We start from the raw sequence: 12,431 nt of genomic DNA, 5'->3' as shown, positions 1-12,431 counted from the left end.
GTGTGGATCCATTAGCAAGCTCACACCATTGCTGGGGTCCGGATCCCCATGCAAACTGTGAATGTCCTGTTTCTCAGCTTCAGACTGTACACACAAAACCTGCAGGGTGAAAGTCATGAACTACATTTTAAAATCTTTGCTGCAATGTTTACTGTATGTGCAGCTCTCTCTCCCTGCCTCCTATAGCATCTCGCTCATACAGGTGCGTTGCGGACTCTTTTTGGTGAAAAACAGGTTATAACATCTGCCTTTGATTTTTAATTCAGTATTGAACTCCCTTCACTTAAATGCCTCTTGATTTCATTGGAAGTCTCCCCTCAGTAAGGACTCCTGAGATCTGCCTTGTTGTAGTCTCATTTAATGGCATTGGAATTTGCTTACAAAAATGTTAATTGTAAAATTCATTTGGGGAAGGAGTGAGCATCTGTCTAGCTAATCAAAATCTGTTTGCATGTATTTGTGACTGGATGGCTCCTGTGGGAAATCAGCCCAATTTTATTGTAACTCCTTTTGATACATGTGCTGCACTGAGCTACCGAATGCATCGTCTCATGGCAGCTTTCATGTCTTTGCAAGAGGATATGGGGGAAGCTTTAGTAAGAAGATGTTAACAGGCTAATCTTAGTGAGCAAACTAGGTGTCACTTCTTAGCCAGTTCATTAATGTTGGATCAAAGCAGAAAAAAGGGTAGAGGATATTTTTTTTAAATGCCTAAAGACCTTTACAAACTGACAAAATTACATTTAAATGTTTTTTGTTTCCTAATACTGTGGGAAGAACCCCCCAGACTCGCATTGGGTTGTTTTTGTGGAAAGATGTCACTTTCTGAAAAAAGCTAATTTCTTTGGAAGTAGTTGTCTACTTTTCGTGCTTATTCTTTTGAAGGCATTACTCGGGAAAGCTGTAACAAGGTGAAAATTCCCTTATTTCTTGATGTGCTCTGAATAAGATCTGATCAGGCTGAGAGGCAGAAAAATCTCCCTTTTAAACAAATAGCCATGCGTGGCTGATAATGCAGAAGTGGCTGCCAGCACCAAAGTGAGGGCTGCTGTGCTGCTGCGAGTGCCCCCCAGCTCGAGCGGGCTTATCAATACCTTGTTCATACCACAGGGCAGTGCTCGCAAAGCCTTACTGTCTATGAAATCAGCCCACCAGTAGCTATACCAGGTCAAGTTTTGACCTAAAATGGAACTGTTGGGGTTTTTTTTTGCCTGGGCTTTTCAGTATGGCAGTGGCAATCTTGTATGTGTTACGATATAATTAAGAGCTTCTATAGGAGGTTTTAATCCAAACAGGTTTACAGAGGAGGTGGATGCCATAAACACCAAAGGCAGTTTCTCCAATAGTTCCCCTTTCCTCTTCTATGGGACTGTCGTTGGTCCTCTGCCTGTAATAGAAAGTGCAGGCACATTGCAGGCAGCTCCTCTGATGTGCCATGGTCTGTTCATGTCCGAAGGGGCACCATCCACTGCCATCACAGGCTCCTCAGTGGTCTGCACCTCCCAAGTCCAGTTCAGACCAGCTATCCTCTTTTCAGAATATTCCACGGTCTGGCCCTGTCACCTCCCTTTCTTGCCTTCACTTACATTTGGGTCTTCCCTCTGTCCCTTCTTTGTCCTCTGGAGAGATTTTTCACCTCTGCTACCACCTATCTGTCGTTTTCTCCCGTTTTCTCCCATTACCCACTGATACACTTAAAATCTTTCCAATCCTTTCAGCTTTCATTTTATGCTCTTGGCAAAGTATTTTGTATAACCCTGATCAGTCTGAGTTTTGGAATAAAAGATGTCAGGTTGAGTTTTTACAACACACAAATCTTTACAAAAGAACTTATCAGCTAAACCGAAACCTATTGGAAAAGCCTTTATGCCTTCTGAGCCTACTAAGTAACAAAAAGACTTTGAAGAAAAATAATGGACTTTCTTTAAGAGGTTTATTGTAGCACAGACTTCCTACTTCTCAGCAGCACCTGGGACCTTCATGGGTGAAATCACGGCGTTCAGCTCCCTGAGCTGAAGCAGCGCTGTGCACTGTGCAGTGGTTTGGGGCTGAGAGGCACCGTGGTGAGACGGGAGGAGGGAATGGCCAGATGTACGCAATCCATCTGTTTACAACAGCGTGCAAAGTTTGGTAGCTCCTTGTACTGGAGGGAGCTGGCACTGGAGGGCACTGGGAGGGCCGATGTGGGTGCTGCATCTCGGGGTGCTGTCTCTGAGCAGGAGGGGCTGCTTCACGCCGGCTGCCCTCCTGCCCAACTGAAATCACCGTTTTCTCTCTCCCGGTAGACGTGAAAGCGCCGTGTGAGGCACTTCCTTCCCCCAGCCTGGAGCCCTACCCGCAGAGTTCCATTGTGGTCACCCTCGAGGACATGGGCCTCTGGATGAAGTTTCATCAGATAGGAACTGAGATGATCATCACCAAATCCGGCAGGTGAGGGGTGCAGGACAGCTGCCCACACCACACCTCTCCAAGTTGTTAACAAAATCTCCGAGCGCTCATTTTTTGAATGGTGGCCCCTAAACTAGTTTTGTAGCCAATTACGAACATCTCCCTGCCCCTGGCAGAAGAATTGCACTTTCAGGATGTCATAGAAGTCCAAGCTGTGAAGTGCAAAAGGTCACTGTGGGGCTGATGTGCTGAGAAAATGTCTGTGCTCTTATCTCAGCACTTAACACTGATGTTCTTCCTGCGAGGTTGCTCTGGAAAGTGCCCTGGGCTTCCTTTGCCTCGGTCACAGGCAGCAGCAGTTGAGCAGTAAATACCTGGTTTTGAGTCTGCATTTGCAGACAAGAACATAATATAGAATAGTAACAATCTGTGCATGCAGAGTACTCTAAAGTTTAAATGAATCATGCATTGTGGAGCTTGCAGTGAAAGAATATGAAATTGTGCAATTGTAATATATTATGTCAAAGCTGCTGTGAGCTGAAATAATCCTTTTGGGGAGGGAGGTAGGTGTCAGAGTTTTTTTGCAGAGTCAGAAGATGAAAGTGGTGGCAGGGAGTACTGGAATGGAAAGCTAGATGTGCTCTTAGATGACAGCACATTTTCTACCCACGCTAGAAAATGCTGTAATCTATCCTCCAGGTCTGCGATAGCTGCAGAAGGCTAGGAACTACGTGCAAATTCCAAATATTTTAAGTTTCCTACTGTTGTGTTACAGGCATCAGAAGAACAAAAGCAGTAACAGTGTCAGGCCATCAGTGACTGCTGCCCTGTTAGTGCCTTTTCCACCTAAGCCCATAGGATTATACAATACGTCAGTAAAATGATAAAAATGTTCAATAGCTGGCTTGTAGAAATACTGCTACCAGAACTTTGCACAACAGTGAGTAAATGTGACCTGCTTGATTGTTGGACAATATCCACTTTATAGAGAAATCCTTATACTGTATATTTAATTTCTCCCTCAGGAGAATGTTTCCACAATGCAAAATCAAAGTCTCCGGCTTAATCCCATATGCCAAGTATCTCATGCTGGTAGATTTCGTGCCAATGGACAACTTCAGGTACAAGGTAAGTACTTCAAATAACAGAAGTTATTCTGTCCTTCCATCTTCATTTGAAGTAGATTAATCTTTATGCTTCACTGGCCAGGCCAATAAATAAATTGTCTTTTGACAAAGTTCAGAAGTGATTGGTGGATTTTATGCCTCTCTGGAGTTACTTGTCAGTTTTGCTTGGGGAGCAGCTGGAAAGGTAACTAATTTTCATTGTAAGCGGTACAGTTTTAATCATGATTAACATCAGACTTCTCTGACAGCTACTGGGAGAAAAGGAGGAAAAATGAGGCCTAAACTTGGAGCTGTTTCGGTAACGTGATCAAGGCTTATAAGAGAGAATCTGCTGCTTGTCAGGACTGTGCTTCAGAGGAGTCCACTAAATCAACAGTGAAGCAAAGTTGCTGGGGTTTTCTATAATGAAAGTCTTTTTTTTTTTTTTTTTTAAGCTCTAGATTTCTGTCTTTCCCTTCACAGTGGAATAAAGATCAGTGGGAAGTTGCTGGAAAAGCAGAGCCCCAGCTCCCTTGTCGCACCTACGTCCACCCAGATTCCCCAGCTCCTGGCAGCCACTGGATGAAAGAGCCTGTCTCCTTCCAGAAACTGAAGCTCACCAACAACGTCTTGGATCAACACGGGCATGTAGGTTGTAGCGTTGTAGCTGGCCTTTGTGCTGTGCTCTTTTGGAATTCGCTGCAGGTGGATGTTAAGGGAAATAAGCGAGATTTGTAAGAAATTAGATCATGTGGAAATTAAAACATATCCAAGTGCCCTCCCTTCCTCAGCCCAGTGCTCTCTTAACTACCTGTGAGAGAAGGCTTTAGTCTGTACTGTCTAGCGGCATCGTGGAGACACCAGTCCCAGATGGGCATCTCCGGTTTGAAATGAATGTCCTGGGAGTCTCCACAGGAGGCTTTGCGCAGTGTGTTGGCAGTGGTTGAACATAGAAACTTTCTCCTTTGTCTGTCTCTGTGCCAGATCATCCTCCACTCCATGCACCGTTACAAGCCTCGCTTCCACATCGTGCAGGCAGATGACCTCTTCAGTGTCCGCTGGAGCATCTTCCAGGTCTTCAGCTTCCCTGAGACTGTCTTCACTTCTGTTACTGCCTACCAGAATGAGCAGGTACAGCGTGCAAGTACTGCCCTTGGACACATTGCTAAATAATCTGTCTTTAGAAATCTTGTAGAGGAAGGTGTCTCCTTTCAAGCTAGTCACCCTGGGTGCCTGTGGACAGTGGAAAGAAATAGGGTCATTATGGTTCCTATGGAAAACATCTAATCTGGGATGAGATGAATCACGCACCTTAATTGTATTAAGTGTGCTGTCAGTGATTAACAGAACCCTAAATGCAGTAAAAAGTATGGGCAAAAGTCCAGCTATAGATACTGACCCTGTATATTTCTCTAGTCAGATGAATCCCACCCCAATCCCTGCTGCCCCTGCCAAAGTCACTTCTCTCTGTCTGTCAGTTCCTAATCAATAACAGGAGCTGCTGGGAGAGCTGAGATACTGTGGCAAGGGCATGCCCAAAACCCTCAGACAAGCTGTTGTGATAAATACTGAGATGAAGGTCTTGAAACAGTAAAGAACCTAACCAGTCACCATTATATTGAATCTTGTTCCTTTTATTTTAAGATTACAAAGCTCAAGATTGACAACAATCCATTTGCTAAAGGTTTCCGCGAGCACGGGAAGAACACTCGAAGGTAAACTGGTTTATTCATCTTAATTTATTTATATCTGGAGTTCACTTGTGAATTTTACCCAAGGCCGTTGAGCAAAACTGTACCAGCTAGCTCTGCAGAGCCTGCTGCATTGTGCACGCTGCATTTGACTGTATCTGGAAATGATGTCCCCCTGTGCAGCCTCCTCCCAAGAGACCTGGAGAGTGGGAGGAGATACAGGATTTCCTACAGAAATGTGGGTGGTATGACAAATTTAAGACCTGCATTCACTTGCAAGCTGGAGCTAGACTGGAGTCTGACATGAACAGCAGTGATAACAGGAATGCACAGTAGATCGTTGTGTCTCTTTGAGATCAGCTAGATTCTGACTTTGGAGGCTCCCTCATTCCCTGTGTGTGGAAAAGCGTCTCCTCCAACAGGAGATTTTGTCTGCAAGAGGGAAGCTGGATACCAATACCAGCGAGATCTTCTGCCTGGTCTGAGGGCAGCCAGTGGATGAGGTGATTAAAAAAAAAAAGCTTAAATGCAACCATAGATTGGCAATAGAGAAGGAAAAAATGTTTTTTTCCAAGCAGAAAATGTTACGAAAATATCTGAGATTTTGTTTTGAGTTATTTTATGCCTGAAAAAAAATCTCATTTCCTGATGAAAAAGGGCAAAACTGACTCTTTTTTCTTAAACTTTGAAAATGTCATAGATTTTCTTTCTCCTCCTAATAGGATCATTTCTGACTAAGCTTAGACTCATTTTCCATTTAGGAAGAAAACTGCATTTCAAGCAAAAGACCCACCCTACTATACATGTACCTGTGTGTGTAGTATGTATATCCAACATTGGGCTATACTTAGAAACTCAGTGTCAAAACCTCCAGTGCTGGGTTTCCATGTTAATTGTGCCTTTTGTACAAATATGAAGTGGGCAACCCCTTTACCGATTTATCCCCAGTATCCTGTGGGGTGAGGACTCTTGCTGGAAGCATACACTGATGGCAGGCAGCGTGGCTAACCCTGTAATTCCACTATGGCAAGAACATTCCCTGAGAGCCCATCTTCCAGGGGTTGTCCAGCATCCCTTGCATATTTATCTAGGCAAAAAGCTTACATACAAGCTACCCCCATGTCTTGTTTCTTTCCCAGGGAAGGACGAGCCAAATGCCAGAAGCCTAGTCCAGCCAAGGGCCAGAAGAGAAAGTTGCCTGAGGAAAAGGAGTCCGGTGCTGAGGAACGTGGTAATATTGATCACAACAAACACAGAGAATGATTTCCAAACAGTGCCTGGGCCACAGGAAGGAAAAGAAACAGCGACGTAGCTCTGCTGTGTCTCCTGGCTGGGGAGAGTGGCCTGGGTGGAGTCCCTAAAGGGTGCTGTCTCTCTGATGGCTTTGAGTCTCTGACTCTTTCTGGCAATGATCCACAGGAGCCTGCTTGCAAGTCGCTTGTCATTACTGACTGCTCATCAGCTCTCTCACCAGCCTCCCAGCCTAGCCACACTTTGTGATCGTACGCTGTGCTTTCATAATGTTTTCTCTTCAGTAGTAATACGAGCTTGCAGCATCACCCGTTGCTTGCTTCTTGGTTCTCGGCGGTGCAGTTGTGCCAGCAATGCTCTTTGTGCAGCTGGGTTGTGATGCAGATGGGGGAACTGATACTGTTAAAAAAAAAAAAAATCTTTACTCTTTCTGTTAAGTTGTTTTTAAGCTTGATCATTCCTTGCTCCAGTTCACGGTGCTGCTTTCAGTAGTACAACTAAGGAGAGAGGGCAGGGCAGGACCGAACACCACAGTGTAAGGGCAGAAAAAAGCTGCAAAGGGCTAGTCCCTTAAGGAAATATGACTACAGAAGAGGTATTAGCGTGTTTCCTTCCACCATCCTGCGATTAATCCAGCTGTCAATGGACCATTGTGAGCTCTGGCTCTCTCTTTCCCCTTCTCATTTTTTTCCATTCTTTCTTTTCCCCACTGTGAGTCAGATTTTGAGAAAGATGAGAATGCAGATGTGAAGGAAGAGAGTAACCCCATCGTGGTCAGCAGCGGATACCCCTTGCCAGCAGAGCAGAGGGAGGGTCTGGCCAGAGAGCAGCAAGTGCCTACGCCGTCCTACCAGACGTATCGGTGAGTCCTGTCTCCTGGTGCTCATTCAAAGCCTTTGACTGATGGGATTTCTCCTCTTCTACTGGGTATTTCCTAAGAAAAACAGCCAGTGGGAGTGAGGAAGGATGCCTTGCTGTTGGACAGCACACCTGGGTGATAGGTGCTAGATTAGCCTGGAGATATCTCCACAACAAAGCCTTTCTGTGTTACTTCAAACCCACTGATTCTGGGCATACTCATGTCTTAGTAGTGCTGTTTATTTCCCTGTCCTGAAATGCTCTCCCAGCCAGCTCTGTGTACCGCAGAACTTGCCTGTCCTTTGAAGGAAGTGCGTTGGAGGAGTGGCAGAACTCCAGTGACTTGTTTTTCCCTTCTTATCATTGCAAATTCAGGCATGAGTTATAGTGGGCCTAGACTAGAACTGAGCCAGAACTAGAGTAGTCTGGGTTTACCTTCTCTGGCACTTAGTTTTTCTGTGTGAGTGACAGCGAAGCTTGGACTAAAGTCCACACTAACAGTAAGATGAAGCAGTAGGCAAGGGGAAGAGGGCATGCTGAGAGCTTGCCCTGCCTTTCCCCAGGGGATCTGTGTGGGTTTTCAGTGGTTTTCCGCTGCGGTAGGTTTGACTTGCTCTTCTCTCTGCCCTTGGGGCTCAGGTTCCATGAAGCCGGGGACAGCCAGCAGCTTCCCACCCGTGATGCCGCGACCTTGAACGATTTTCGGGCAAGGTGCCACCCCTTGGATCTCGCCACAGTGCCCGAGCACGACTCCAAACAGCTCCCAGAGGGCTTTGCCAACTTGCCTCCGCTCCCCCCGCCTCTGCCTCCTCCTCAGGACTACACAGGAGTGGTGAACATGGCTCTAGACTCTGTCGGGAAACCTGGGGCCCGAGCGCCCATGTACAGTCCCTATGGCACCGAGCAAGGCCTCGGCCAGTGGATGGTGCCTTCCCACAGCCAGTACAGGGCAATGAGCTACTCTGCCTTCTCCACAGAGTACAATACACAGGGGGCTCCAGGACATGCCCACGGGACCATGGCAGAGTGGAGCCAGTACCCTCTGTTCCCATATGCCTGCTGGTGAACAGGGGAAGACCTTTCCCAATGAAAAGACTGAAAGAAAATTGTAAATGAGATAATATTTGCTCTGGAGTGTTGATCCTGAAGCCTTGTCTACACTAGGCAAAGAGACATTGCTGCAAGCGGTAGCATGGGACACCTTCACTTCCTTGTCTGCTTGCACATCCCCCCTCACTGTACTTCACAAGCAATGGCTAAACTGCTGGCTGTCCCAGCCGTGTCAGTGTGACTCTGGCTGAATCAATGTGTTCTGCAGTGGGTTTTTTTTCCCAGCAGCAGTAGGTAACCACAGGAGCTGCAAGAGCAGTATTTGAAGAGCTGCCGAACTCTCAGTCCCAGGCTGTTTGCATCTTGCATTTGGCAGTTTCCAAAATCCTCTCCTCCCAGGACTTGCATGCAAGGAGACAGGGGCTGAGGATTTTCAGTAAGCGGTCCAGGTGGCCAAGAAGCTGTACAGAATTATTGCGAAGATGAGCAAAACAAGCAATCCCGGTGCCCCCTTGAGCAGTTCCCTCACTTACTATAGTCAAACTAAAGCTAGAGCTTTGCCTTTCTTCCAGCAGCATGTGAGAGTAAAACACACAGCAACGCCTGTGTGTCTGGAGTGCACTGGTGGGTCACGCAGGCAGGGAAGAGTTTGTCCCGTGCAGGAGAAGCGGCAGCAAGGCTATGTGTTGTGTCTGCATGTCCCCTGTGCCTTTCCCTCTTCTGTCACCCCTAGATTCGAGGTTAGTGAAACACACTCTTCTTTCTGCCAGTGGTGGAGGGAGGTTGTTCGCAGAATGGGGGGGGCTGCTCTGGGGCTTTCCAAAGGCCTGTGGTTGTCAGAAACAGGGCCATGACCAGCAGTGCTGGCTGTGTCACTCTTGATTTCCTTTTGAGGGAAAGGAAATGTTTCACTGTGAACTTCTTCCTTTTTCCACCGCCTGCTACCCCTGGAGAATATAATTTATAGTTGTGGTTGCTGTGCTACCCTCTGAGCAAGCTTTGTCAATAGGCAGCTTTCACCAGCCTGGCATTGCATATCGGGCACATACTGTAATTAATACCCTGTAGCCCTGAGCTGCGTGCTGCATTGCTGGTGAGCTCAGCACCTCCCAGGCTGGTCGGGGATGTCATCTTGCCACTGTTTGGGAGTCTGTAGGGATCTGCTTCCACGTTTAGTTATCAGAGCAGCTTCAGCTCCCTTAGCTCTGTGGTCCCATCATGGGGAGGAGCTGTTCTGCCTGTGAGCAGCCTGCGCGCTGCCTTGCAAAGAGGATTTCGTTTTGTCTTTGTGTTAGAAGGGGGAATCCTCTCTGTTTTCCCAAGTGGCAGAATGGCCCTGGCAATGGGGTCTTGTTTGAGATAGGCTCTTTGCTTCTCAGGGAGGGTAGACGTGTTCCTAGGTGTTATTTAGGGAATGTTTTCTTGTAACACTTTAAATAAACGGCTCTGTGGCCTGTAGCCATCAGTAGGCAGTGAGGTGTGTCATTTAGCGTGCATGCCAGATGGTTTTCTCTGTGCGTGTGCACGCCTGTGTGTAGTAAGATGATGTCTGTGAGCAGACCTGGGTGGGTTTGTGACCACCAGTGCATCAGGACCGGTGTGCAGGTACACTGGGAAAGGCTGTGCACTGGTCTGTTTGGGTACTAGGTCAGCACTGTGTGTGTGCATAGCATATAGGAGTTGAGACATGTTTATTATTGTTAAAATGACTTTGAAAAGTAGCCCTACAAATTTGTGAAACACAACCACAGTGACTACTTCCTTATTTAAATAGTATATTGCTAACTGCTTTTGTGCCACAATTATGATATGTACAGAGCAGCCAAGTACTTCCCCTGGGCTTCACAGGATGAGTGAGAGATGTGCAGCTTTTAAATAAAGGTCAGACTCCACCACAGTCTATGTACATAATACCCTATTAGCCTCTTCTCTGATAGCACCCTGGCCAGTAGCGATTTATACCTGCTGTGCATGACATGCATGTGGATGCGAGTGACTCACTAAAAAGAAATCTGGTTGGGGAAAAAAAATCTAGAGGAGGTTGTTTTTAACCCCAGAATATTGTGATTTCCTACTGTCCAAACGCTGGCTGCATGGAGGCAGGTCAGCTGTAAAAGACTGTCCTCTGTGGATGAGAAAAATACTCTGTCTCTGACCATTAGTAGTTGATTTTGCCACCGCTGTTTTTCACATCTTGGGAATGGGATGAGAAGGCTGGCTAGAGAGTTTGGTGCCTTGAGCCCCGTCTGCGGGGACCCTGGGTGCAGCAGAGGCAGTCCTCCTGGTACCCCGATTGATTGCTGCCAGGGCCACGCTAAGAAGAAAAGAGAAGGTAGTGCACCCCCTCGCAGGCTGCTTGGTTAGATCTGTTTCTTTCTCTTTGAAGTTGGGCTGTATTTCCTCCTGTCACAGGGTGCTAACGAGGATGGAAACCATGCTGCAGTGAGTATGAGGAACTGAGGAGAACTGGGCAGCACTGGGAAACCCCTGTGCAAATATCGGCATAATGTTCTTTTTTTCAACCCTTCAGAATAGCTTTGCAAGTGCAGCTGCCCCATGAGCCTGTAGGTAGAGCTGGTTTGGCAGGCGGCTCTGCACTGGGGTAAAAGACTCAGCCTTGTGCCCAGGACGAGCCATTAATTACTCATCAGCCTTCTGTTGCAACAGGACTCCTTGCCCTTCTTCAGTGAATCATCCGGCTTATTACAAAAGTACCTTTACTTTCCTCACTCACCTGTCTCTGGTTAGAGGCTGCGGCTTGGCTGCTTTGTGAAGCCTTTGGAAATTTTGCCCGTAGGTGTGTGCTCTGGACTTCGCTGCCGCCTCCTCCCTTTGCAGTTCCCACTGTCTTGTTTTCTTCAGCTGTGGCATTTAAAAGTCTGTATGAGCTCGACTGAAACGCTGTTTTTGCACGCATGTGAGATAATGTAATGCCTCTCTGACAGCTTCAATAAAAGGAAATGAGACATGTGGAAGGGCAGGCCATTAAGAGCAATAATAAAATAAACTCTAAAGTGTGGGTTTTGTGCATCTCTTTCAAGCACACCAGTGGCTCCGCTTTAGTCATGTTACCTGGGGCCAGTTTGTACATGCATGACATGCACTGTTGATCTCAGCGTTCATTGTTCTGCGCAGCGTATTCGGTGAGCCCCAGATTATCTGCTCGCATCGCTAGATGTGACTCAGTCTCTTGCACTAATTCTTCGCAGCAAATTGTTTATTTTCTCTGCGTTTTCTGCTCCTCTCCTGCAGAGGAGTTACATAAGGATGAGGGCAAATAGGCTATAAATGGGATCTAGGTAAATTTCCTATGGGAAATAAAAGATCCTGATTTATTTTGGTTTCTCCTACTGGTTTTTGCAGCCTTAAGCCTTGTCTCAGACTGCTTCAGTGCAGATGGGAATGGCAGAAAAATGCTTTCTTGCCAACACTGCAGTTCTTCCACAGCCAGCCACATCCCGGTGAGCAGCTGCAGGCTGGGGAGAGGCACCTCTGATGGGGCTTCCTGCCGCTCGGCAAAGCGCCCACCTCTCCCCACTCCTCACAAAAGATGCAGCAAGTCCTCCTCAGGGTGCAGGGTCCTCTCTTGCCTGGCCCCAGGTGTGGGCTCTGCGCTTGTACTCAGTCACCCTCCGGCTCTGCAGAAGCAGCTACCAGCTGGTTTCAGTAGGAGCTTATCTGATTTCCAGGAGCTGGAGGGAGAGAGATTTGCTCAGCGGGTGAAAACCAAACTTGGCCTGGCTGAGCCTGAGGGAGCGCTGCTCTCCGGCACCTTCTGTGGTGCCTGGCATCTGCAGTGAGTCCTCACGAGCATGGTGTGGGGTAGGGTCTGCCTGTCCCTGCCGGGGCTCGGGGGGGTGGGCCCAGGGAGGCTCCTTCCCCATGAAGAGGTGCAGGGACATCATAGGGAGCAGCATTTCTGTGCCCAGGCGGGCTGGGGCACTTGAATTGCCTTGTATCTGGACAGCCAGGCTGAGCCGGGCTCATTGCTTCCTTCTGCATTGACCTGACTGCCCAGCATGGGGGTGGCTGTCGTTTGGTCCTTGGTGAGCCTCCCAGGAGACTCCTGCGGTGCATTTCCTTGGTC

At 47.5% G+C, this 12,431-nt stretch overlaps 1 protein-coding gene across 1 annotated transcript in view; it reads left to right on the top strand.

The window, feature by feature from the left end:
- Positions 1–10,395, top strand: part of LOC104130099 (T-box-containing protein TBX6L) — a 13,030-nt gene extending 2,635 nt beyond the window's left edge. The window contains exons 2-9 of the mRNA XM_009643102.2: positions 2,286–2,430; positions 3,414–3,516; positions 3,978–4,142; positions 4,479–4,625; positions 5,139–5,209; positions 6,325–6,416; positions 7,157–7,298; positions 7,934–10,395. Of these exons, the coding sequence (XP_009641397.1) occupies positions 2,286–2,430; positions 3,414–3,516; positions 3,978–4,142; positions 4,479–4,625; positions 5,139–5,209; positions 6,325–6,416; positions 7,157–7,298; positions 7,934–8,360 (1,292 nt within the window). The 3' untranslated portion in view covers positions 8,361–10,395. The remainder of the gene's footprint in view (positions 1–2,285; positions 2,431–3,413; positions 3,517–3,977; positions 4,143–4,478; positions 4,626–5,138; positions 5,210–6,324; positions 6,417–7,156; positions 7,299–7,933) is intronic.
- The last annotated feature ends 2,036 nt before the right edge of the window (positions 10,396–12,431 follow it).

The sequence above is a fragment of the Egretta garzetta genome, unplaced genomic scaffold (assembly GCF_000687185.1).
Source record: "Egretta garzetta isolate BGI_Z169 unplaced genomic scaffold, ASM68718v1 scaffold447, whole genome shotgun sequence".
In the NCBI taxonomy this organism is placed as follows: Eukaryota; Metazoa; Chordata; class Aves; order Pelecaniformes; family Ardeidae; genus Egretta; species Egretta garzetta.
The sequence above is the reverse complement of the archived record's forward strand: the minus strand, read 5'-3'. Positions and strand labels throughout refer to the sequence as shown.